This window comes from Gossypium hirsutum, chromosome D01 (assembly GCF_007990345.1).
Source record: "Gossypium hirsutum isolate 1008001.06 chromosome D01, Gossypium_hirsutum_v2.1, whole genome shotgun sequence".
Classification (NCBI taxonomy): domain Eukaryota; kingdom Viridiplantae; phylum Streptophyta; class Magnoliopsida; order Malvales; family Malvaceae; genus Gossypium; species Gossypium hirsutum.
This window is the reverse complement of record NC_053437.1, coordinates 18,345,697-18,372,705: the sequence shown is the minus strand read 5'-3', so window position 1 is coordinate 18,372,705 and position 27,009 is coordinate 18,345,697. Positions and strand designations below refer to the sequence as shown.

The 27,009-nt window shown below is 35.1% G+C and overlaps 3 protein-coding genes and 1 long non-coding RNA gene across 4 annotated transcripts; 2 read left to right on the top strand and 2 right to left on the bottom strand.

Annotated features, from left to right (window-relative positions):
* The first annotated feature begins 6,002 nt into the window (after nt 1-6,002).
* On the top strand, nt 6,003-6,921 carry LOC107921695 (uncharacterized mitochondrial protein AtMg00810-like). Its single transcript, XM_016851519.2, has 3 exons — nt 6,003-6,080; nt 6,298-6,582; nt 6,643-6,921. Exons 1-3 carry the CDS (start codon nt 6,003-6,005, stop codon nt 6,919-6,921), a joined length of 642 nt encoding a protein of 213 aa, XP_016707008.2.
* Nucleotides 6,922-7,473: 552 nt separating this feature from the next.
* LOC107922463 (uncharacterized) lies at nt 7,474-12,442 on the bottom strand. Its single transcript, XM_016852511.2, has 7 exons — nt 11,844-12,442; nt 8,996-11,047; nt 8,857-8,908; nt 8,506-8,654; nt 8,131-8,217; nt 7,873-8,001; nt 7,474-7,728 (listed from the first exon to the last, which is right to left on the bottom strand). Exons 1-7 carry the CDS (start codon nt 11,913-11,915, stop codon nt 7,636-7,638), a joined length of 2,634 nt encoding a protein of 877 aa, XP_016708000.1. The 5' UTR covers nt 11,916-12,442; the 3' UTR covers nt 7,474-7,635.
* A 2,468-nt stretch (nt 12,443-14,910) lies between these two features.
* LOC107921694 (uncharacterized) lies at nt 14,911-17,091 on the bottom strand. Its single transcript, XR_005909422.1, has 4 exons — nt 17,047-17,091; nt 16,801-16,907; nt 16,134-16,194; nt 14,911-15,204 (listed from the first exon to the last, which is right to left on the bottom strand). It is a non-coding gene; the product is annotated as an uncharacterized lncRNA (long non-coding RNA).
* A 7,328-nt stretch (nt 17,092-24,419) lies between these two features.
* Nucleotides 24,420-26,119, top strand: LOC107921692 (protein MAINTENANCE OF MERISTEMS-like). The gene is made up of 3 exons (XM_016851517.1): nt 24,420-24,435; nt 25,351-25,412; nt 25,526-26,119. The coding sequence occupies exons 1-3, from the start codon at nt 24,420-24,422 to the stop codon at nt 26,117-26,119; spliced, it is 672 nt and encodes a 223-aa protein (XP_016707006.1).
* Nucleotides 26,120-27,009: the final 890 nt, after the last annotated feature.

Sequence of the window (27,009 nt, the reverse complement as noted above, 5' to 3'; positions counted from 1 at the left end):
ATTTACCTATAAAGGCCCATTTCCAAGTATATTAACGGAGATGGGTCAATTTTTACATTATTTACCGAAAATGGCCAATTTTTACAAATATGCATCCACTTAAGAGTGTTTTAGGGTGAAATTTCAACAAAATGCGCCTCTGGGTGAGCGATTTTTCCATGTCAGCACAAAACGCGCTGAAGTGGACGCGCTTTGCTGACGTGACAAAATCACTCCCCCAGGGGCGCGTTTTGCTCCGCGTTTTTTTCCCCAATGGCTATTTTATTTTTTGACCGTTAGGGGGTCCAGTGGTCAAAAAAAAGTATAACCCCCCTCTTATTATTTCACACAATATTTCTTCAAATTTTGGCAAAAAACTCTCAAATTTCTCCCTAAATTTCTTAAAGCTCTCAAATTTCTCCTTAAATTTCTAAAAGCTCTCTTTAATTAATATTTTCCTTTTAATTTTTTTCTAAATTAGTATTTTTTTTTAATTTCAAAAATATTTGATTGTGTGAGCAATGGCTGGGGAATTAATTCGTCTCGATCATAAATATATCTCCGTCAAACAAATGAAAATGGTAAGGGTTAATTTTAATTTTTGCATACTATTTAATATTTTTTTTATTTATGTAATTTTAATTAATTTGTATTTTATAATTTTTTATAACAGTCTGTAAATCGAGTGTTACAATGTTATATTCGTAATATGTCTGGTCCTCCATCACCGTTGATAGAAAATTACTTGAGAGAAGCAGGTTTTTGGCACGTGGCCACTATAGGCCGGGGGTGCAAGTTGGACCCAAAACTCATTAGCGTGTTAATAGAGAGGTGGAGACCCGAGATGCACACATTCCATCTTCCACGCGGAGAGTGTACTGTCACTTTGGAGGATGTGCAGTTACAATTAGGATTGTTGGTGGATGGGTCTGTACTCACAAGTCTATTCAATCTGCTGATTGGGGAGTCGTATGCTACGATCTTTTGGGTGCGATTCCGGATAGTATTTACGGAGGTCGGATCGAGATGGGCTGGTTACAAGACACATTCCTAGAGTTGGGGAATGATTCGACTGAAGTAGAAAGAATACGATATGCTCGGGCATACATCTTTGAGATGATTGGAGGTTATTTAATGTCAGACTTGTCACAAAACCTCGTACTTCTGAGGTGGATGTTAAAACTCGTTGATTTTAGAGCAGCTGGCGAATTTAGTTAGGGTCTTACCGTGTTGGCAACATTGTATCACGAGATGTACGAGGCGACGCCACCAAATAAAGCTAAAATCGGAGGTTGCTTATCACTACTACAATCATGGGCTCGGTTTCGTTTCCATTTTTAAGTCCTCAAGTGAACCACCCATATACATTCCTACTCATAACGAGGTAAAATTTTTATTTGATTTTACAATTATTACATAGATTTAAAATAAAATTGTATGCTAAAAATTTATTTAATTAGATGGAACCATTCGGCGAGTTATGTTGGAATACCTTCCGCTCTTTAAGATATACGGCTTCTGTTAGACCAACGGTCGGAAGCAAAAGTAAGTATTAAATAAAATATATATACATAAAATAGTCGTTTCATATTTAGTATTTAGTATTTAGTATTATGTATATAACTAATATTTTTATCACGTTTATATAGTTTCAATGGACACTATACAAGGATCCGACAATTCGGGCAGTAATTCAGGATGAATTCTTTCCAAATCTAAACATTTGGCATGTTAAGGTCCTATTGGTCAACTATGTTACTGTCGAGATGCACCAGACGGATAGAGTGTTGCGGCAATTTGGATTTCGACAACTGATTCTCGAGGCACCTGAAGCGCTCAATGATGAGCACAAAATTTACTTGCGGCAAACGAATACGAATTGGTCAGAATTCTTCTTGGAATATATCAAAATTTGGAAAAATCAGTATGATCATATACCTACTCGTGAACCGATCATCGTTCCAGAGTTAGCATGCGCGCCGGATTACATGTCATGGTTTAATATCCATAGCAAGTCATATTTGCTGTCAGAAGAGCAGAAGCGTCAGCAAATCCGTGTCAAAAGGGAACGACTAAGCCCTTTAACTCCAAGGAGAAGGGATGACGGCACGAGCTCATCAATAGTGCCCACACAATCATCGGGCTCGACGCCTCAACCGACGACACCCACACCATCCCCTTCAGATTATGCCAGGTGCGTATCCTAGCCCTTATATGTATTCTAACCCTTATATGTTTCCTTTTCCCAGTCCTATGCCAGGTTGGAATGCATGGCCTGATGTATCTCCTTTCCAAATGACTCCAGCTCAACCCCCGATATATAGGCTATCGTCGCCGGAGGGATTCACGAGGCACCGTCTGGGAGCTCATCTCATTACCAATCCTCATCGCCTTATGGGATTCAAACACCTCCATCGTGGGTGACACCTCCACATTCTTTATTCTATCAAGGTAGGTCATCCTCCCAACACCCACAACCGGAGCAACCACAACCCCCGCCGAAAGCTAAACTAAGGAGGAATCCAGTGCGTAATCGTCGACCACCCCCATGTGGCACTGATTCCGACCGGCACATACATTGATTTTTTAATATATTTGTACAAACTGTTTCTATATTGTTTCATTTAATAAAATAAAATTTATTTTTAATATTTTAATAGTAAATTATTTTTATATTTTTAATAAAATAGAAGTTCTTTTGAATAAGGCAATAGAAATAATGCAACATAGTTTCATTATAGCAATTATCAACTATTTCGGTTTGGATATGATTGAATTATATGACCTGGGTTCCTACACCATCTGCACAACTTCTATTGGTTCGTTCTTTCTCGGATATCCATATTATTACGTATTCTACTCGAGCAAGGTCGACCTTTTAGTTTGTAACGCAATTCTCTATCCGATAACAACTTAAACGAAGTAAGCGATACAGACGATCACTTACGTTCATTTGGGACCGGTAGGAATATGTGTCTCCACACATTGTACATTTATACTATTTTGTACACTTTGTCGACATATCTCATGGGATCCAAACGGAGATTCTGACAAACTGCAATTACATGAGTGCATGGATAACGAAATGCGTCAAACGCCCCACAGTCACAAGTCTTGTTTCTTAGGTGTACACGGTATTGTCCACCGGTAATACATTGGTTCGGTCTATCAAACTCTGTCACACGAAACCATAGGTTTTCGTGATCGTGACATACTGTGTGCATGGTGTTGACCCGCGCCTTTGCCTTGTTAATTTCTTGCAATACCTTCCGGAACCATACATAGCCTCCCTGCATTTGGCCTTTATAATTGCTGGTTGCCTTGGAAATAGTGCCGCCAAACGAAAATATGTCTTTCGCTCAACCGAGGTTATTGGTAAATGACGCGTTCCTTTTAGAACAGAATTTATGCATTCAGTCAAGTTTATGGTCATATGACCATATTGTAGGCCACTGCTGTCGTATGCTTGTGTCCACTGTTTGAAAGGTATGTTACAAAGGTAGTCTACGGTAAGAGGGTGTGCACCTTAATTGGCTACGAATATTGGCAATTAAGACCGACACAGAAGTCCTGAGATCCGCCTTCAACATCGGTAGTATTAAGCTAGCTATCATACCTGAATCCATCTTAGGATGATCTTATAAAACACCTGTCAACGAAGCACGTTAAATAATGCAACATTAAGTAATAACATTATTATTCAAAAACCCTAAACACCCAGTGATACTATACTGGCAACACGGGTATGTGGACCTTTATACATTTTTGTCTCCCACAAGTCTGTCTTTTCTTAAAAGAAGCCATGATTTTCCATGAACATGTATCGTCTTGCACTGCACACTTGGCCTCAAACTTCTCGAATTTGGATTTAACCACGTTGTAGTTAACCCCGTGATTGATGCTATGTTGTTTCAATGCACCAAGAAAACTATCCTTATTGGAAAACTCCTTATCAACTTCCAATTCAACTGAATCCAATGGCGAACTTGTACGGTCACGCCTTCTGTGTGGTAGATCTTGAAACTCCAACGCATCATCTGGCAATATATCGACATTATGCATGTAGGTTGTAGGCGAGTACGCCCTGAATCACGGATCTTTTTCTTCTTCATCTAAACCCCCTTCAACATCTTCAAGTTCATATGGAGCAGGCTTCGGTTCAGAAAATAATGCAACTTCTGCACCATCGGGGCCAAGCTCTCGAGATGGATCCTCATTGGACTCATTATCCAACCCACCATCATCTGCAACATACGAGGTCCCCTCGCCAGTGGACGTCATAGGGAGTACATTATCCCTTCTTGTGGACGTTTCATAACGTCCCCAATCAGATGTGGATTGCCAACCACTAGAAATTGATGTCATTCTCCAATACATATTTCTAGTATCGAACATCGACCCACAGATGTGCATGTCTCATTCACTAACCGAGTGTCGTGCAAGAGTTGTGTATTCCATACTGCCACCAAACACAGGCGCTTTCTTGTTCTGCCTCCCACAACGGAGTATCGGGTAAGGGTTGTATATTCCTCTCAAACAACAGTAGATGTTGAAGTCACAAATGTTTCATTTGGTGATGAAAATTGTACATATAACTCAAGACAAGGTGATCCACTAGCGAGATGAGTCTGCACCATCGCCTCAAAGTTACGACCACTTTTAATATCAAATGAGTCATATGTCACAGGATCAATCGAAGCACAAAATCGATACTTAATAGAATAAACCCTCATTGGCGTCGTTTTGAAGATTTTGCACCTAATTCTTTTATGAAATTCTATCAAATCTATAGTCTAGTTAAAAACCAGTCGCGTTGTGTTCTCTGATAAAAAAAACAACGCTGTTCTCGGTGTCATGGACCTCACCATCATAGTAAATAACAGCACTAATACATTCACTCATCTTCAATTTCTATTATGCTTAGCCTCTCTAATTTTTCTTGCTGTAACTTATGCAACCTGAGAATGAAATTTGGCTCATTTATAGCCTAAGGCCAAAAATGAACTACTGTAGAAAAAGAGCATCGACGTGGGAGCTTTTTTCATCAGTTTTGCTGACAGTGCATACTGCTTGAATCGTTTTTGACACTATTTGCTTATAATCGTCTTCTCAAAATTAATTTTTCAAGAACTTCTGTAGAAAAAGAGCGTCCATGTGGGAGCTTTTTTCAGTAATTTTGCTAACAGTGCATCCTACTTGAAGCGTTTTTCACACTATTTATTCAGAAACGTCTTCTCAAAATTATTTTTCAGAAACTACTGTAGAAAAAGAGTGTCCAAGTGGGAGCTTTTTTCAATAATTTTGCTGACAGTGCATCCTACTTGAAGTGTTTTTCACACTATTTGTTCAGAACAGTATTCTCAAAATTATTTTTTCAGGAACTACTGTAGAAAAAAAATAAAATCCTTATTATCAATATAATTTTTCCTAAACCCTAAACCCTAAACCCTAAACTCTAAACCTAAACACAATATTATTTTTAAAAAAACTAAACCCTAATTTAATTGATTTTTAAAAAAGAACACTAAATCCTTATTTATTTTTTAAAATTCCTAAAACCCAGAATCTTAAATTATTTTAACAAAACCCTAAACCCTACAAACCTAAGCGTAAATTATTTAACAAAACTCTAACCCTAAAAACCCTAAACCAAAAAACTCTAGGGACTAAACATGCAAAAAGCCCTAACCTAAAAAAATCGGAGCAAAACGCGCTCCTAGGGGAGCAATTTTGCCACATCAATCAAGCGCGTCCATGTTAGTGCGTTTGGTGCTAACATGGCAAAATCGCTCTCCCAAGGGCGCGTTTTGTTGAAATTTCACCCTAAAACGCTCCTACGTGAACGCGTTTTGCCAAAATCGACCATTTTTGATAAATAAGGCTGAAATTGGCCCATTTCCGTAAATATACTTAGAAATGGGCCTTTATAGGTAAATTAGTCGAAATTTAGTCTTGTTGTTAAAGATACTACTATTGGAGTAGTGCTCGCACTTGTTTTGACAAATCATTGAAGATTAAGACAAATGGACTTCAATAATGCCGTTCTCAATGGAGATTTGAAGGAGGAAGTCTACATGAATCAGCCTCGTAGTTTTGAACAGGTTGGTGAAGGTCACAATCAGCCGGTGTTCAGGCCCTCGGGCTTCGTTTGAGAAATTGAAATTTTACTTGAGGGAACTTGGTTTTGTGTATTCTAAAGCTGATGTAGCCTTTCTCATTTGTGTAGTAGAGGGTAAAAGGATCTATTTATTGGTCTATGTAGATGACATAGTGATAATGGGAGATGACATAACTGAAGTTGATAAATTGGTCATATAGCTAAACAAAAGGTTTTCATTAAAGGACCTAGGAGACTTGAATTTTAATCTTAGTGTAGAGACTCACAAGGTTGGTGAAAATGTTATTTTGAACCAACAGAAGTATATCCAAGAGGTACCACAAGTTGTTGCGATGGCAAATTGCAAGCCTTCAGCCACACCTACGGTTGGCTCACCTAAGTTAGAAGCATCCGCAAGCTATTTTCTTCTTAAACCTTCTCAGTACAGGAGCGTAGTTAGCAAGCTTCAGTATCTTTGTGCCACAAGGCCAGACATTATGTTTGCGGTGAGCAAAGCAAGTTAGTTTATGCATCAGCTTATGGATGGTCATTGGCATGCACTGTAGAGGATACTTAGATATTTCAGAGGCAAAATTAACTATAGGATTCTATTCAAAGCAACAAAAAACAAGAGTCTTGTTGCCTTTGTTGTTGGGGACTGGGGGAGCAGTCTTGAAGACAGGCGCTCGACCTTGGGTCGTGGTATTCTTGGTGGAAATCCAATCTCTTGGAGCTCCAAAAAGCAACCTGATGTTGCTTCGTCTACAGCAGATTCTTGTTGGAAGAGTTGGCAATTAAATTTCCCTACATGCCAGTTGTCTGGTGTGACAAAACCAGTGCAGTAGCGAAGTCTGAAATCCAGCTCTTCATGCCAAGTCCAAGCATGTGGAGCTTCGTTGGCATTTTATGTGAAAACATGTAGCAACTCAAAATGGAAGTGAATTACGTACCTACGCAGGAGCAAGTGGCTACATCTTTGACCCAGCCTTTGATTGGTAGATTTTTTGTGTATTTCGAGAGGAAACATGGTGTTTGTTTCAGTTAGTTTTTTTAAGACCAATGGGGAATGTTAGTGTAAGCTGGTTCAATCAATATCAGTTGGGTTAGTTATACAATATTAATCAGCTGAGAGTTTGTTGAAAGGATTTAATTAGTTTTTCACAGTTGCATTATTTTCTCTGAATATTTTCTCGAGTTTTTCGTAGTTTGATCCATCCCATCTGAGGTGATAGGGACGCGAGTGGCAAGAAGCAGAGACCAATAGAGAGAAAAAAGTAATCAATGTTCTTTTAGGGCTTTTCGTGCAAAAAGCAATCATGATATGATGAATATAAAATATTTTAAAATTTATATAAATATTTAAAGCACAAATACAGAAACACAAGGTCTAACGAATCTGTAAAAGAGAAACTAAGACTCTTATTGAATATCAATGGATTACAATTTTTCTTTTTTCTCAAACTTGTTTTTAATTACAAAAAAGGATTTGTTGCCATTGCCCCCTATTCTTAATCCCGTCTTCCCCACAAAACACTAAGACTGTCCTCAAATCGTCCTTTTCAGCATGGGCCTCCCGACTTCCTCAACTTACTATTCAAATACTGCTTCACGCATGTTTGATTTGTCTCGAAGATGAATGGCATTCCCCTTATCTGCAAATAAAAACCACCATTCACAGCTTAAAACTTCTCAAAATGTTCATATCTCAACCCGAATATGAAAACAACTGCATGCATGTCACTGTCCAATACCCATTACCAAATAATTCATGAAAAACAATATCATCAAAACAGTACCTCAATCAAACAACCCGAATCAAGGCTCAGGCTCTGTCCAGGACCTACTTCCTTGTTATTTATCGATACCGAACACTTGCCGAGATTTTTAAGATGGAATGATCCATCGTCTTCCAAGTTGAAAATTGCCTAAAGACATGAGAGGAACCATAGAAAATTAGTATGGCAGCTTATTATACAACAACGAATTACTATTCTCATGTATTACTACTATCTTCTCTATAATCCATGAATTTATCAAGTCATGGCATAGCGCACCTGCCGCCTTGACACTTTATTAGCACACCCTTCTCTTCCCAAGTCAATGTCAACAACAAAATCTTCTGTTGTTCTACCCAGTAATATCTGCGAAATCAAAATTATAATGTATTACTGAAATTTTCTTTCATCAATTTTCATTTACTCGCCTAGGAACAAAAACCCTAAAACTGCTACTAGCTTCAGATACTGATAAGCAGTTTAGAAAGCATGGTTTTCTTACTGGACTTTATTATGTGTACAATTGAGAAACCATTTACTTCAAAGATTAACAAAATATCATTCAAATCATAAAGGCAACATTGAGGAGAACGGTAAAAAAGTATGGATATGGTACAAAAGCTTAAAAATAAGGACTTCTTAGTTGTAGAATACCTCAGGTTTCTTAATATAATGTTTGGAATGGCGGCCATACAAAATGGCAAAAGCTCCATGGGATGCAATGGCCCTTTGCATGTAAGAATGGGAAACCTGCTCCAGCCTAATAATTGCTTTTTTATAGTCCTCATGCTGATATCTAGCAACTGCACAGAAAGTAAAAATTATCTTGCAATTCTAGAAAACAGATTCAAATACAAAAAATTAGAACCCACAAGGGGTGGAGACGGGGAAGAAAATTAACACTTTTTTTTCTCTCTTCAGTAACTGCAGATATTACCAAACTACTACAGCAGGGCTTAATAGATAAAAGTTAGCAATTTAAAATTTATTCAGTCAACATACTACCTTCCTGATCCCACAAATCTTGGTCATCAGGATCCAAGTCCATATCAAGGATCTGTTCATAAAGCACAAAAGAACATGAATAGCAGACAATAATGATGACTGTAATAAAAGTGACGACCAGTGGGAGTTCAAGACATACCATTGCCTCAATATCTGAGAAATAAGGAACATCATCATCACTTTCAATCATTAACTCTTCTAGATCTGGAGGTGGATGATCAATAACTGGTTCTGGAGAAATAATATCCATGGGCCCCACCTCTGCACTAGTGGCTTGGTGATCTTTAATCTTTTCTAGAGCATCCACTTCTTGTTTAATGGCAAAAGAATACAAACTATTGTGGTTATCAGAACAAAGAGCAGGTTTCTCTCGTAAAGAATCAGCAGAAGTATGACCTAAATGCTTTCCCGATATTATACTTTCACTCCTTTCCTTCAGCAGTGTCGGTTGGAGAGTGCCCTCAGTAATATTTTTGGAATTAGTTTGAGGTGAAACATTGGCTAGAAAACCATCGGTTTTAGGTGCTACACATGAAGAATCCTCGCATTTAACTCTGCAATTGTTAACTGGATGAAGTTGACCCATTTCTGGTACCATTTGTGATTCTTTCGTTTGAGAGGCTCCAATAGATTGCCCAGGATCTCTTTGATCTCTCTGAACCAGAAAGGGACCTCCATCAGTTTTCTGACCCCCAGAAAAATCTTTAAAAGATGCAGATAATGGATTGCCAGCTTCTTTGAAAACGTGTTGTGTTGAGGAAACAACCGATGGGCACAGCTGTTTGGAGAACACATCTTCATTGCAAGGAACTTCTGGGTCCTCAGTATTTAATGTGCAACAAATGATACCATTAGTCAGTTCAGGGAACTGACAATTTGAAGTTAATACAGAAGAAAGCATCAAGGCCTCTGAATCACAAGAAACAGGCCCATCTGCTGCAGAAGATCCTGCAACTTCATCCAATTCACCAAGACATGAAGACGCATTTGCGAGATTATCTTGAGTTTCCGATGCCATAGCTTCAGTTACATCAGGCATTTGATCTTGATCACAGTTATTAGGTGAACTTGCCAAAAATGAGCTCAGGCCATCAAAGTAAGACTTATCAATCACATCTTTCGCATCAACATCCATGAAAAAGGGTTCATCATTCATAAGGGTGTTAGTAATTTCCACCAAATAACCTTCAGTATCAGCTGTTTGATGTCCCATTTCTGCACATGGCATGTCAGGTTCCAACTTAGAATCAGTAGTAACATCATGCTCTGCTGCATGATCACTCTTAGTATCGATGTCACCAGGAAGTGCATATACATCTCCCTGCATATCTTTTTCCTCATGACCGTCAGTGGGAATAGCAGATGCAGACAAGCCTTCATCAGTTCCCCATATAGACAATCCACAATCCATAACTGGTGAGTTGAAGACCTGGTTGCCCTCAAACTCAGAGCAGATATTCTCTGGATCATTGTTAATTTGATCGAAAGTAGATGAAGGTTTTACCATTAAATCATTAGCGGAAAACAAGCTGCTTACAGGCAATTCCTTAGATCCATGCAATTCCTCAATGCCAGACCCACTCTCTAGAAGAAACTGATTCTCTCTGAGCATATGAGGAATTTCCTTATGTAGATTAACCGGCTCTACAGGAAAACTACTATCATCTGGATTATGATTAGTAGTCTGAAAGCCATCTGTTGTGCACTCATCCCCCACTCCAGCACCATCATCAGCTAACATTTGCGGAAAAGAACAACTCATTATATTCATATTTGTTTCTTGAACTCCAAACTGATCTGAAATTGGATTGCCAAGCATGCAGTTTCCAGGTAGAGGCTCATCTTCAAGCCCAACATAGTTGCCATCATTAGGTGCAATAAGGAAACTCAGGTCCATCGTGTTAAAAGGCTCATTGCAAATTCTTTTGCGCAATGCATAGTAACAGCTACGGACACTCTCAGACTTTCTCTTTCCACCCAAACTTTTGTTATCTTTTGAATTTCCTGTTCTGCCAAATTTCAAAGACAAGGAAGAAGCAGAACGCTCAAACTCGATTATGCGAGAAGAAGCCTCCTCGGAAACAACTGGATCATAAAGGAGAGAATGCCATCGATCTTGCAGTTCTCTAACGGTGAATTTCCTAGAGAACTGCACTGCACCCTTAGCAAGAGATTCCAAAGAAGCACCAGCCTGCAAAAGGATACAAAGAAATAGACTGAAACAGGGTTCAATAAAGTAGAAACACAATTCATAGGACGATAAGAAAAACAAAACAAAAACTGAAGTAGAGTGAGGTGATAATGTCATGCTAAATGCACGATTTGGATCCCATTTTCCTGTTGATATTCATGCACTCTTTGCAAATAAGGGCACTACCAGACCAACCATAGTAATGTCATTTCATGTTTTAGAAAAACTACTTGCATCCATGAATAGAAACACTTTGGCGCAAACCATGTTTATTAGTAATATTTCTACATCGCATTCTCACAAGCAATCTATCTACTGACAAATTTTGGCATTATGCAATAGTATTCCTCTGAAACAACAACAACAGGAGGATAATCTTATGAATATCCTAACTTTATAAACATAATGCAAGAATCGTATAACTTTTTTTTAATACAACCAACTTATATTGCAATGAATCCACGCTTTAACACAGTAAACCCAGAATTTGAAGACTAGAACAGTGGCAGTGCCATACATCCAAAAGACTAAGAAGGACGCGTAAATAAGCTCAGCAACTCTAATAATTAAAACAAGGAAATAGAAGGGGCGAGAAATATAAAAGAAAAAAAAGGCATTATTTTCTAGCTACTAGAAAAACAAAGAAGACTTGAAGTTGACAGCAAATACGAACAGAAGAAAAGTCGAATTGAGACCACAAGTAAAACCAATTCCTGAAACAAGTATGAAAAAGACCCAATCTTTATTTTATTCCTTTTCTTAAAAACCAATGAAGGAGAAAAGAAAAGGCAAGTACCTCAATAGCGTTCTTCAAAAGAAGGTCATCTTCAGGTATCCAAGTGGAAAGGACTGGAGCCAAAGCCCCCATCTATTTTGGAGCACAACCAAGCAAGAAGGAGCCGCCTTTCAACCCCTCCCCCCTTTTCTTTATATTCGTTTTACAACTTTGTCTTCCCACGATTTCTGTCTGGCGAAGCGTCGGTTTGGGTCTCTCCAAGTGTGTGAACCATGAAAACGAAAAACAAAAGAACAAAAAAGAGTGTGTGGGAGGGAATTTTAAGAGGAAACCTAGAACTAAAAACTGAAAGCAGGGGGATGGTGGGGTTGTACTGTCGAAAGTGGGGGACAAATTAGATTTGATGATTTCACGGATTTTCAATCAAATCGGAGTGTGGTAATGCCAACCAAAAGTTAACTACAAATAAAAGCCCCCCCTGTTTCTTTCTTTTGGGGTAGAACTTGGCTTCTTTACCCTTCACTAACCCTTTCTCTCGCTATCTCACGGTAATTCTTCAGGTGACTGCACCCGTATTGGCTGTTGGTTGCGGCGCCGCGTAATCGGTTTTGACCGTTGACTAAACTGTCTATCACCTACCTTCAAAGTGGTATAGATTTTGATTACGGTAAATTTTAGGTTTTTTTAATTTATTTTAGATTTAACTTAGTTTAGGGCATACATCATTTTTAACTATAACAATAATTACATTGATTGAAATTACTTCATTTATGTTTGATATCAAAGTGTATATATATTGATAATCAATGATAATGATTTATCGTTTCAAGTGTAATCTGAGTTCGACTCATACTAATCATGTTATTATTAGAGTTTTGACTCTCCTTTTGTAATTCACCAAAGAAATAACAAATCTTGAGACTACGTTTCAAGAGTCTAGTAAAATTTTTAAAGTTTAATGAGAATTTTTTAAAAAAATTGGGGTTTAATTTTTTTTTATGAATTTTAAAAAAAATTAAAAGAACTTATTTAAAATTTTAAAAAAATAATAAAAAATATAATGAGAATTTTAAAAAATTTGAGGTAGTCTAATTGAATTTTTCTAAAAACTTCAAGGAAAAATGAAATTTTTCAAAAATTTTGAGAGACTCTAATTAATATTTTTTTTATTTCAAGGAAAGTGGTAGCGTATGATATATAGACATGCGAGTTTGAACTTGCATTGTATAAAAAAAATTGTCTACATCATTTGGATTTTAAGTGATCAACTTATTTTAGATTTGAGTCATTCAAATTTAATATTGAGATTATTTGGGTTTAATATTTGAGTTATTTGGGTTAAATAATTTTTTTCAAATTATTTCGAATTTAATCATTCAATTTTAACAGTCAAATCATTTAGGTTCAGTCATTTTAAATTCAAGTTATTCATATTTGTTATTGAGACTTTTATTATTATTATTATTAAGTTAATTTCTTAATTTTAAAATAAAATTAGTTAATAATTATTAACAAAAATGTTGTTAATTATTAACACACCCTTTATTATAATTTTTTAAAAGAAAGAATCATATAATTACATAGAAGGCAATAATATAAAAATTATAAGCAATACTATAAAAATTAAAATAAATTAATAGAATAAGAAACTTCATATATATAAAAGGAAAGGACTATAATCATATAGAACTAATATGACTCTCCACCACGGTTGGGTCAATTAATTTTTAACTAATTGATAGTAAGATAAATTCGTATTTTTAATATATTTATTTTTAGTTAATTATCGGATAAAATATTATTAAATTTGAGTTTTTCTTATCAGGATTGAAGTGGGTGTGTTGAATTCAAACTTTTACAAGAATGGGCTAAATTGGAACAAGAAAAGCAAAGAGGAGGACTTGATTGAAAGATTGAAGATTTAAATATGGTTGGATAAAGATTGAAGGGTTGAAGATTTAAAAAAGTGACTGGATAAAAATTAAAAGATTTTTTTATTTTTAATACTCTGTAATTAATTAAAATTTAATCTCTAGTTTAAATTTAATTTTTAAATTTTTGATTTATTTAGTGATGATATTTTAAAAAAAATATAGCTAAATTTTAGCATTAGAAATATGTATAAATAACTAGTGGCTGCAGCTAATTAAACACACACTTGACCTTTGGCATTTAATAAATTCTTTATTTTTTTCCCCTTCCTTTGTCTCTGCGTCTTCTATTGAGTTGTATCATTTTTTTTCTTTTACTTTCAACCTTTAGGGTACGTTTGGTTTAACGTAATTGAATAGAGCTGTAATTGAATAGAGTTGTAATGAAATAAAGCTATAATCAGTAATTCAATTGTTTGGTTGAATGGAATGGAATAGAACTATAATAATATTCTTGTGTTTGGTTAAATGGAATGATGTTATAATAGCATAAGAAAAAAAATTAAAATGACTAGAATACCCTTAGCAAAATTTTGTTTAGATAGATGATTATTGTTATTGTTATTAAATTTTAATAGGATTAAAAGATAAAAACTAATTTAATCATTTTTTTAAATATAATTATTATTAAAATATGAATTAATACATATTATAACCCTTAAACTAGATAAATATTATTTATTTTATTAATACATATTTTGTATATCTAAATTAATTAGATTTAATAATAAAATAAGAATATTATGATAAAAATTAATATGAAGAGATATTTTTATAAATTATACTTCAAAGATTAATTTGTTCCAAATTTCTTTTGGGTATTTTTTATATACGTACTATATAAAAAATTCATGTATTTATATTTTAAAAATTATTTTTAAAATTGATTTAACACCCACCTAATTATAAAAAATTTAATATTATTTATTCTTTCTTGTTATGTTCTAGAAGTTGATGGCGAGTAGAATAAAGAATTTTTGTTCTTTCTTTCTTGCTATTTGAATCCATCTACTTTTAACATTTACCCCGGGCCCTTCCAGGCTACCAAGCCTTGTTATTTTTGTAATAAAAAATCTGGCTACGTTAATAAGACCCCATCAATAATTCCTGCTGGATTAACGTATCAACATTTGCTGGGTAATGGGAAAGAGCAGAGGGCGCGTTTGATAATATTAGAAAAATATGAATGGAGTAAATATTCAAACCAATAAGGCAGAAAATGCATTGCTTAGAACAGCTTCTGATCTTGCCATGACTGTTAAGGATCATAGTTAAAGAGGCAACCACACACTCTAACTTTTACAACTATGGTTCAAGAACACTGGATTACAGCTCCAACCAAGGCATGCAATCATGATTTTTCAACTATGGGTCATAGAATGTCATGCCACTAGAATGATAGTGTTCACCAAGGCAAAACATATGAAGATGGGCTAAGTCTTGGCTTTTCCGGCTCAATGAGATTGAATCCTCTGCTGCACCTTCAATATCTAGTGCATACAAAGCCAATGGATCAAATTCAATTTTTGCTTTTACTCAATACTAGCATTTGTTAGGCTTAGCAAGAAATGCATACTCATGATGCAACTTTTTGCAAAATATAAATTAAAAACGTTGCATGAGAGGGGGTAGAAAAGAGCGCAAAGAAAATATGGCTTATAAATCTAATTACATTTTCTTAGAGTTCAACTTAAAAGGAAAAAGACATTTTCTAGTATACCAAAACACAATTTGATTTCATATCTTGTGGATTTAACAGGAACTTATATGATTGTTGTATTCTAGTTTACCAGGAGGCAAGTAGGCAACTTTCATAAAAGCCAAACAGCAAGATGCATCCATGTAAAAAGCAGTTTGTAAAATGGCCATGGTATTTTAGAGAAAAAGAAATTGAAATTTAATCCGAGATGTTAACAGCTGAGTCTCTGGTATGCAAAAGGCAAACCAACAAACTTGTAAACAACAGAGAAGTTTAAAATAAGAACAAATTTAAATGAAATTGGACCTTGATGAATCAGGCAAAGCCAACTAAGTAAATACTGCAAGCTAGGACCCAAAAGTAGACATACAGAGTATTAGCAAATTAGCACCCCAATGATATCACCTATTTCAGGTACTCATCAAGACCCAAAAACCCTTGTAACAAGGATTTAGTAGCAAGCAGGAGAAATCAAACCTTGCTTAATGCTTTTGAACCATACTAACAATCAATCTTAGTCTCACCTCAAAATTTTCATGTCATAAATAATCATGCCTCTGAATGATTATCTAACAGCCTTCAATTGTTTAATTAAACACAATAGAATTCTTTCACAATTCAGAAACATGTTGTGCCAGTGTTGTTTAGAGTCAAATAGAGACAATTTATATAGGCATCAAAACAACACAAGCAAAGCACTTTAAAAGAAAGAAAACCAACCGCTTCTCTCTTGCTGTGTTGTTTCTCTTCCAAATCTTGAAGGGATCCATCAAGTCGCTTCCTGTTGACAGAAACAAAGTCTTAAAGTTCATACACATGCAACTATGGAATGATAATTACAATATCACATGATGCACATTGCAGAATTAAAAAAAAAATGCAGATACAAGGTTACTGCTTAAGCATGTCAAAACAAAAAAGTAACAGAGGAAGTACATCAGGTTACAACTCTAGAAGGATCAGGGTGAAGCATACCCTCTACTTTCAAATAAATAAGAAATCGACTTTTAATACTGAAGCCCAGACAAACATGTTATTATGGGAATATATCCGCATGGAATGAGATACTACTTAAAATGAAACCAACTTAGCTTAATTTGGAATTTTAGTTGGGTCGCAAAATTCGGGTTTGGAAACCACATTTGAAAACCCATTCATTTACAGTAAAAACTCATAATCCGAACACCAACCTAACCCCAACTTTGTATCTGAATCATAGTGCTTAACATTGCCTCAAAATGTTCCGGCAAAATAATACTATCAACGATTCTTATACAAGACCAATAGAAACCATCCGTAATATTTTTTAGCAACAAAAGGAAAGATAAAGATAAAATGTGAAAGGAAGCATAAAATTCAGTTCACATAAAATTCAGCAGAGATGTACTCAATTCTCTTACGAACGTTGGCGTTAGCCTCCGCTAAATCTTGTTTCACAAGCACTGGACATATCAACTTATACACATTTGCATCCTCGTTTAATAAATCCAACTCCTAATAACATTTTTTTTCCAGCAAAAGAACAAATAATCATCAAAAATCATTTGAAAGCTAAATAATTAATCAATCAATTCAGTCAGAAAAATAACGAAAACCCAAGGAAATCTTGAGGACTAGCTCGTTCTCTCCTAACTGAATAGTGTACTTCTTCCTGACTTGACGGTTCTTGGCTATATCTGGCGAGAGGCCATTCAACGAATACATAAATAAAACTATAGGGCTTCTCAATCGTAATATTTGAAAGCAAATAGAAAATAAAGAAAAAAAAGCTGAGAATGGATCTCGTTTGGCTTGCCTTTCTGGAGCTTGCTAAGATCGTTGGCTCTGTTTTCGAGGTCCCGCTGCAGTTCTCGAAGAGCTGTGGAGGAGGAACTGTTCATTTTCCTCTTTCAAGTGTTTAATCTCGGCAGCCTGTTCATCTGCTGTTATCTGCACTGCAAAATGTTAACATCAAAACTACAGAAATCATGGCAATCATAAATTGGAAGAGAGGAAAGAAAAAGAAAAACTCTATTAAGAGAAAGAAAATGAAAGCAGAAAAAGAGGGCAGAAAAATTGGAAGAGAGAAATATGGAAGGAACGGAGTATAGGTGATTATGGCCGGGTCGGGCCGGGTTTGGGCTTGTCTCAGACAAAATTTTAAGCCCATTTTTTAGGCTCAGGCCCGGCCCGACTTGAAATATGAGACTAAAAATTTATTCAAGCCCGGCCTGAAAGAAAATTGCTAAGCCCGAGCCTGGCCCGGTTCGACCCATATTAAATTTTACAACACCAAAATAGCATCAAAAACCTGTAAAATATAATCAACCAATCAGAATATCTAAACATTAATCAATCAACATATTTAATTTTATAACAAACTATAAATTGTAAACTAAATTAAATTTTCAACAATTAGAAAGGAAGGTAACCTAAAAAGCAATCGAAGAAATATCATCCTCATCGTCCTCATCGTCGTCATCATTCTTGTAACCAATTTCTAATATGAAATAAGAATAAATAATTAGATAATCAAATTGATAAAAAAAATAATATAAAACTACAACAATAAAACGAGAATAATAATTACTTGTTGAAAATCCCTTAGCTCGCATCCAATCATCCAAGCCTATTGAAAATCCCTTAGCTCGCATCCAATCATCCAAGCAAATAACGGCTTGAACCGTTTTTTGCTTAAATGAACTCCCCAAAGGTGTGATAACTTTCTTACCCATGCTAAAAGCCGATTCAAAAGCTACAGCCGATATTGGAATTGCCAAAAGATCACGAACCAATAATGAAAGCTCATTGTATCGAACTGAACTTTTGCTCCAATAATCTAAAACATCTATTTGACTATTCAACTCAAGCTCCGGTTCTTCCAAATAAATGTCCAAATGTGACTTTTCACTCCTAGTGCTAGATTCATTTAAATACCGTTTATAATCATCACTCTCATCAAAATCTCCCCCCACATCAACACTATTAACATTGTGTTCATCCAAACTAGAATCATCAGGATTTTTATCCAAAACATTAGAACTCCCAACCAAAGAGGAAGACGTGGGTTTGGATTTCTTAACATACTCGTCAAACAAGAGTCTAAGATTTCTAAGAATGGTTTCAACAAAATCTGAAGCATGAATACCATAGATTGTATTAAAGCAATACTGCACATAATTCAACTTGTAACGAGGATCTAAAATTGCAGCACATGACAATATCAACGAATACCCAGCCCAATATTTATTAAATTTCTCTTGCATTTGCTTAACCATTGGAGTTAAAAATGAATAAAGACCTTTAACTGTATCAAGCAAGACCTTGTGAACCTTCCAAACCCCTCTAAAATAAAGATTGGCTGTTGGATAATTAGAACCAGAAAAAACACGTCACGTCATAAAAGACTTTCAAAAATTTGCAAAGAATAGCAACATTTCTCCACTCCTCGTTAAAAAGTGCAAACATTTGATAATCTTTATCCCATTGGCCCCAATAACCTAGCACATCTTTATAGTAAAGAGAAGATTCAAGCATCAAATAAGTAGAATTCCATCACACACACACACATCTTAACACAACTTTTTGGTCACATTCAAATGTAAACTTTTGTCGGCCACATCATAAAATCTTTTCCTACGAATTCCCGTTTTATGTACTTAATTCCATTTCGAATCTTACTAACAACATCATCAGCAAGTTCCAAACCAGCTTTAACTATAAGATTCAATGTATGTGCACAACATCTAACTTGAAAAAAAGCATCATCACACAAAATAGCTCGATTTTCATGAAAATGATTTTTAAGACAAGAAACTATAACATCATTATAAGAAGCATTATCCAAAGTGATGCTAAAAATTTTCTTATCTATACCCCACTGAGATAAACATAAAACAAGTTTATCCGCTATGTTCAAACCATTATACGGAGGAAATAAAGCTGTAAACCTTATGATTCTCTTTTGTAACTTCCAATCTTTGTCAACCCAATGAGCAGTAATGCAAATATATTCATAATTAGTATGCTCCGAGTTCCAATTATCGAAAGTTAGACAAATTAAACCAGGTGTTTTAGCCAACTCTTCTTTAACACGATCTCTCTCTTTTTGCATAACACATTAGGACATCCCTAGCAGCTGTATGTCTACTTATATTCTTAAAATTAAGACTAGCAATTTTCATCATGTATCTAAATCCCGGTTCTTCAACTGTCCTAAATGAATGCTTGCCACACACAAGAAAAGTAGAAATAGCTTGACGACACTCATCAGCATCAAACTTGTAGTTTTTTTTATAGATGGAACACTTCCTAATGATGGTTGAGTGGCTATGGTGTATTGAGTTATGTCCTTATTAACTTTATTCAAACAGCTATTTAGATGACGTCTTAAATGAGAGGTTCTACTAGAAGATTTAGCAAAGAAGATAGTCTTACAGTGGTTACATTGTGCCTTCAATTCATTTTTGTTCTCACATTCAAGCTTTGTCATTTCATCCCACACCTTTGAAGTGATAGACTTTTGACGTTTGAGAGCACTTTCATACTCATTAAACCCATCGTCCACAGGTATAGGAGTGTTCGAACTAGCCATAGTCATAAAAACTCAAGTCCTGAAATCCAAATAAACCAAAAGATTATATAATTGTTTAATAATTGTATATAATATATGAATTATTCCATATTATTATTTACTATCATAAAATTTTAGCCTAACTTAAAATCAATTGTATATAATGCATGATTGGCATAACACAAGAAAGACAGAGAAAAAGTGAGAAAATGTGTGTCAGAATCTGACACATTTACATATATATAGAAAAGACAAACATATAAAAATCGGGTATGCGGTCAGTCAGATTGTTATTTTGCAAGAACCTAGAAGACTCGAAGAACCGGGTCAGGTATGGAGAATCAAAACAAGTTCACATGGACTAACCAGTGATAACATTATAGGATGGAGCATGCGTAAAAGTAGTATACACATCTGCTATCAATGTTATCCAAACTCAGAGTGAGTAGTAACACAGATGCTTTACAACAAGTTGCAAGTTTAGCAGTGTAATTTTATGGCTTCATAAAACTACATATTATAGTATCAAAATTTTAAATAAAATTATAAAATTAAATAGACTGAAATATTTTACATCTTATCTAGTTACAGATAATTATCAAAGCATTAGTCACACTGAAGTGGACAAGTGGTTTCAACTTTCAATTAATTAAACTTGACCAAAACAAAGTCATTAAGAAAATTGTTGTATAGATATGAATCATCAATAATAAATTTTTAAACTGGTATAGTTGGTATATTGAGTTTATTACAACTTGATGTGGATAATCAAAATAATTTAATTTGAGCACAACAAACCTAGCTACCTAATGCAATATATATACTTTGCATTGGAACTTTCACTTTACAAAGGAGGCCGCATTTATCAGCCCAAAAAGAACACCCTACTTGGAGATGCATTAATTGGGTATAAAACAGGGTACAAAATAAAAGCTCTTCTACCCAGAAGAACTTGTAGTAATGTGTAAAACAGCTAGAACCTATTTTAGACTGATGCAACTGCATGTATATATATGGAAAACAACATAAACATTTATATACAATAGTAAAAGTAATGAGACACCTGGCTACGTATATGTAGACAAAACATATATAGACATAACTGTGGAACAGGGAAAATAAATAAACTAACTTGGACTTATAGATCTTTCCTCCTAAAAATAAACTTATTTCAGTGGAGATTGGATTTAGTTGAAATTAGTTTAGCCCTTTTCAGGTACTTCAATAAACTATATTATTGCATTAAAACAAAAAAAAAACTATATTATCATTTTCTATAAATAAAAAGAACAGTACTTAAATCAGTAAAAAGAGAAAAATATGAATAAAAAATGAAAATAGTACCGAAGAGACACTAAAAAACCCGATCCAATCTCGCCGGAAGCTCACGTACAAATAATAATTACAAAAATGAACTAAAAAAGAAGAAGGACAAGAAAAAAGAAAGAAATACTAGAATCTTCACACATGAATTAATATTTGCCTAAACCTGATTAGAGGCCATTTTGATCTGCAGACAATAGAATTTTATTATTTTTTGGGGGGAATGACTAAAGTTTACGCCAAGTGGCCATATTACAACAAAAAGAAAAGAACTTGTAAAAATAGAAACAACTTAAGCTATGATGATAAGAGAGAAAAAAATGTAGCAATGATCTGATTTGATATAGAGATCTACAAATGAAAGTCAGAAATAGGAATTTGAGTGGTGGGTCTATGACCAAAACGGATTCACACAATATAAATTTAAAGCTAATATTATTTTTTGCTTAATTACATTAATATGCAATTTAAACTAATTTACTAATCTATGTATGTTTTCCGCAAATATTCTGTAATATAACAGACACAGGCAATACAAAAATACTCTAAAACATCATTCTTGTCTACTAACAACAAGTACCATACTCATATCATCCCTATCTGCAACTCTATGTTATTATAGCAAAACAGAAGAATATTATGGAGTGTTATCATAATACATATATACATACATGCAGTTATGCAATAGAATGGAAGAAAAGGGTTGGCTAGCTACTGGTCCTTTTCGCTGTTAGGCAAGATGAACTAAAAAGAAGATGAAGAAGAAAGAAATATCAAACTTACACATATTCCTATTGACGAAATACCAGGGCTAGCTACTAGATTCTGGAATTTGGGATTTTGAATCTTAATTCTGGAATTGGGTGGAGGTGGATCAGTGAAGGTGGTGATTTAGGGATTAGGGATTTTGAAGCTTGATTTTGGAATTGGGAAAAAATAAAGGGCACGATCTAATGACGAAAGTGAAACATGAAAGCTAAAAAGTATATTTGATTAAAAATAAAAAATATATATTAATATATAATTCAGGCTAGCCCGGGCCAAAAAAGTTTTACCTGAGGCCCGGCCCATTTTCTAAACGGGCCTCATTTTTTACCCAAACCCATATTTCGGGCCTATATTTTTACTCGAACCCTCCTATTTTTTGGGCGGGCTGTCGGGCCGGGTAGCCCAACCCATGATCACCTCTAGAACGGAGGGAAAGTAGGAGAGGGTAAAGTGGGGAGGGCTTTTGTGGTGATGGTCTCCTTAAACACCGAATCAGTAATCGGTGGTGAGAAAACATAATAGAAATTAGACAATTTAATGGAATAAGCCTGTAATAGGGCATTCTATTGAACCAAACAGGTGTTTAGGGTGGGCCCACGAAATAGGGTTGTAATGGCTATGCCATTACATTGAACCAAACATGGCCTTATTGGTTTAATTACCTTCTAAGCCCCCTTCCTTTTCCACCTTCCACAATTTCATTTAAACCATTTATTTTCAAACATGATTCTTTCCATGATTAACTAAACCCCTATTTAGCTTTAGTTTGGAAATTGCTCCAACAAAACAATTGTGAGATACAAACCAGCTCAAAAAAAACCTCTCAACGTAGTATTTTCTATCTATATGGTATATAGGATAGTAAAAATTCGTCCCTTAAAGTTGATTCAGCTCTAATTCAAAGTGTACGTTGGGTTGGATTTGTTTGGCATACAATTGGGAAGTCGAATCGGTCGTGCTATGTTCGAATTCCCGCGAACAAATTGGTGTGTCTAAGTGGAAAAAGCTAGTTGGATTTTGTCAAAGGAGATAAAGATCAAATTTAAATGACCCATGCAATTGAGGTCGTTGATTCGAGTTGGGCTTTTCAGATCGCAAGACTGTCGAAATATTGAATTGTGAACACATGTATTGCGGTTAGAAATTTGGCAAGAGTCGGTTTACAGGTTGTACCGAGATCGACTACATAAGGAAAAGTTGGCAGTCAGGATGTTATTGGTTGTTGTAACCCACTTCTCGTTTGGAATAGAAAATCTATTTCAAGGATCGATTCAAGATTGGAGTACACCGAGGCTAAGGCTAAGCTTAAAAATATTTTATTTACCAATTTATTTTATTTGCTTAAATTTATTTTTTCAATTTCGAATCTATTTTTATTTTTATTTTATTACACCACGTATTTCCTTATTTTATTATCTTTATCAATTTAAACCCCCTATTTTTTATTTTTTAGCATTGCTACATATAGGTCGTGGGAACGACTGTGACCGCGACAGCAATTCTGGTTATGGAAAAAGGTGAAATTAGATAGTCACTCCCTGTAGATTCGACCCTACCACTCTATATTTCTATTTAGTGTTATCTTGTCGTAGGAATTTATATTTGGTGATTTCGACGTCCACCACTAATTTATAGAATAAAATTTTAAAGGTGAAATATACTTTAAATTTGTATTTCTATTTGGTTGTTAGCTTCCACCCTTGCTTAGCAAACAAGTCTTTAATAAAAATTGAAAGATCTTTAAAACCAACACCCTTTTACGCCTTTGGGGTACATAATGATTTCCGTGATTAGTTCTTAGGTTGCGCCACCAAAATCTGCATAATAATACTTCTAATTCACGATATAAAGAAATTGACAAATTGAAGCATTGCATAGCGTAGATTGGGATAGCCTGTAAAATAGATTTAATAAAACCTCATTGCTTCCTATTAATAGATTACAGATACTCCAACTTTTTATTTTTTTCAAGAATTGTTATTTGATTTCAACAAAAGCATTCTTTTTACATCGTCCTACCATTGTTGGTAACCCTAGATATTTCTCCAGGTTATTGGCAATTCTGACACCCAACTCCCTGCCTCATTGCAACTTTGATTCTTCCAAAATATTGTTGCTAAAATATAACAATGATTTATTGAAATTTACCGAGATTTTTACAAAAATAATACAAAAAATAAAAAATAACCAAAATATTATATATATTTTTTAATTACGAAAATAATACAAAAAAAACAAAAATCAGACAAAAAAAAGTTGTAGGTGATGTGACAATACCTTGGATATCCTCTGGAGGCACCAAAGGTGTCTTTCCCATAGGCGGCACCGATGGTGCCATTCCTATAGGCGGCAATGCCCATATAATGGGCCAGCCGGCTGGTGAGTGGGGGGAAGAGAAGGAGAGGGAAAAAAGAAAAAAAAAGAAAGAAAATGAAAGAAAATGAAAGGAGAGGAAAGAAAGAAAAAGAAGGAAAGAAAAGGAAAGGAGAAGAGAAAAAAAGAAGAAGAAGAAGAAGAGGGGAGGAAGGAAAAAGAAAGAAAGAAAAGGTAATTTTTTATTATTAATTTTAATTTTTTTTGTAATATTTGTGTGTAAAAAAATTATGTTATGTACATTGTACGTGTTTTATTATGTTATTTAGCATATAAATTTTATGAAATTTATTTAGCATGAAAAAATTCATGTTATGTAAATTGTATGTTGATTACAAATTCTTTTTATGAAATTTATTTAGAATGTTGTAATTAGTTTTTTTTAGAAAAATAGCATTAAAAATAAAATGATAAAAAAATGTTTAAGAAAACATAGAATACGAAAAGAAAAACACGGAAATTGTATATTCACGGAAAGTAATAAAATCCGAAAGAATGATATATTTAATAAATTTCAAACATAATGCACTGAAATAAAGTAAAATTATAAAATTAGAAATTATGATATTTTTTAAAGTAATAAAATGCGGAGAAAAAAATACGAAGAAATGACCGAAGTAAGAGTGTTTTACAAAATTTTATAAAAATTCAGAAGTAATTAATACAAATATTTCAAACAAAATGTACTGAAATAATATAAAATAATAAAATAAAAAAATATTTTTTATTGAAAGTAATAAAATTCGGGAAAATAATACGAGCAAAGGGCAAGAATAAGGGTTTTTTGACACTAAATTAATTTAAAAAACACACTAAATTAATAAATTTATAAAATTAGACATTATAATATTTTTTAAAGTAATAAAATACGAAGAAATGGCCGAAGTAAGAGTGTTTTACTAACTTTTTTTCAACATGCAGGCATCGCAATGGCTCCATTGATTCGACCCGATAGACACATATCTGATGCGACTAATCAGGCGGTATGATTTATTATTTTTTAATCATGGGTTTTATTTATTTAAAAAGGATATACGTAATATATAGAAATAAATCATGTTATCGTAATATTTTTTATGTAATTTAACACTATCAGGACTCGTACCGAGTAATAAGGGGCCGTGTGAATGGTTTAAAGAAAGCTCCGGATGCCCGATTGATGCCGTACTTGGAGCAAGCCAGATTTGGGTCAGCCGCATTGGTCCGGACCTCTGACTTGCGCTATGATTTATTATCTGCGCTAGTGGAGCGGTGGCGCCTTGAGACCCACACTTTTTATTTTCCGTGTGGGGAGTGCACGGTGACTTTGGAGGATGTTGCAATGCAGCTTGGGCTCCCAATTGACGGGAGGCCCGTAACGGGAGTATCTTCATTTACAGATCTGGCTGCACTTTGTTATCAGCTCTTAGGAGACTCGTCAGAGGACGATGAGTCAAATTTTACGGGCTTAAAATTTACAGGGCTGAAAGCCAAATTTGGACAATTATCAGCGACTGCCACTGAAGGTGAGTTGATGTGCACTGGTCGAGCGTACATCATGCATATCCTAGGGGGAGTACTCATGCCCGATGCAAACAACAACAAGGTGCATTTGATGTACTTGCTCCTATTAGCTGATTTGTCTAGTGTTAGCTCGTATAGCTGGGGCTCTGCCGTTCTAGCAGTGTTGTATAGGAGCTTTTTCGGGTGACAAACTCGGATGATGTAGACATGGTCAGATGCCTCACATTGCTGCAGTCCTGGGCGCTCTATCGGATGCCATTTTTGGCATCGGTTAGTCACCAATCGTATGTTTATCCACTGGTGAACATGTGATAAAATATAAATTGTCATTATTTGTAGTCATAATATATTGACTAATTTTACCAACCCTAAACCCTATATTTGTTTTTTGTAGGTAGAGTGTTCGTCCGGGTATCGGGAGGTCGCACACTATCCCGATATACAGACTCATGATCGAACAGTATACCCGGGAAGAGGTAAGCTGCTATTTTAATATTCATGACATCATACTTTCTATATCTTACTCACACGTTATGACTAATTATAACCATGTTATTAATCATGCAGTTTATATGGATGCCATACCGTAGGCCGAAAATTACTGTGGTACCCTCGTCTGCATACGTTCATTCCCACATATGATGCACTAACGCACCAATTATAAATTTCAACATGGTCGAGTGGTATCACGAAGATCGGGTGCTACGACAGTTTGGCTGCATCCAACCTATCCCGGATCTGCTGTGTGAGGTGGGGGAAGTTCACGGCATGAATAAGAGAGGAAAACCGATGTTGGATTGGGGAATTAAGCACCGAAAATTTGTGGCGCTGTAGAACGATCGATTGCGTCGAAGACCTCAGATGGTTATGGCTTTCGAATTGCAACCATCATTAGAGTACATATAATGGCACTATAGTTGCGGGAAGCCATATATACTTGGAGGCCAGTTGGCTGTAGTCCCCCTGCACATGCAGCAACCTGGGGGATCGTACCCAGCGGCCCCGATAGATCCGGATCCAGTGGCATATTATTCACCGAAACCAGAGCCCGAACAGGAGCCCCAGCCAGATCCCGAA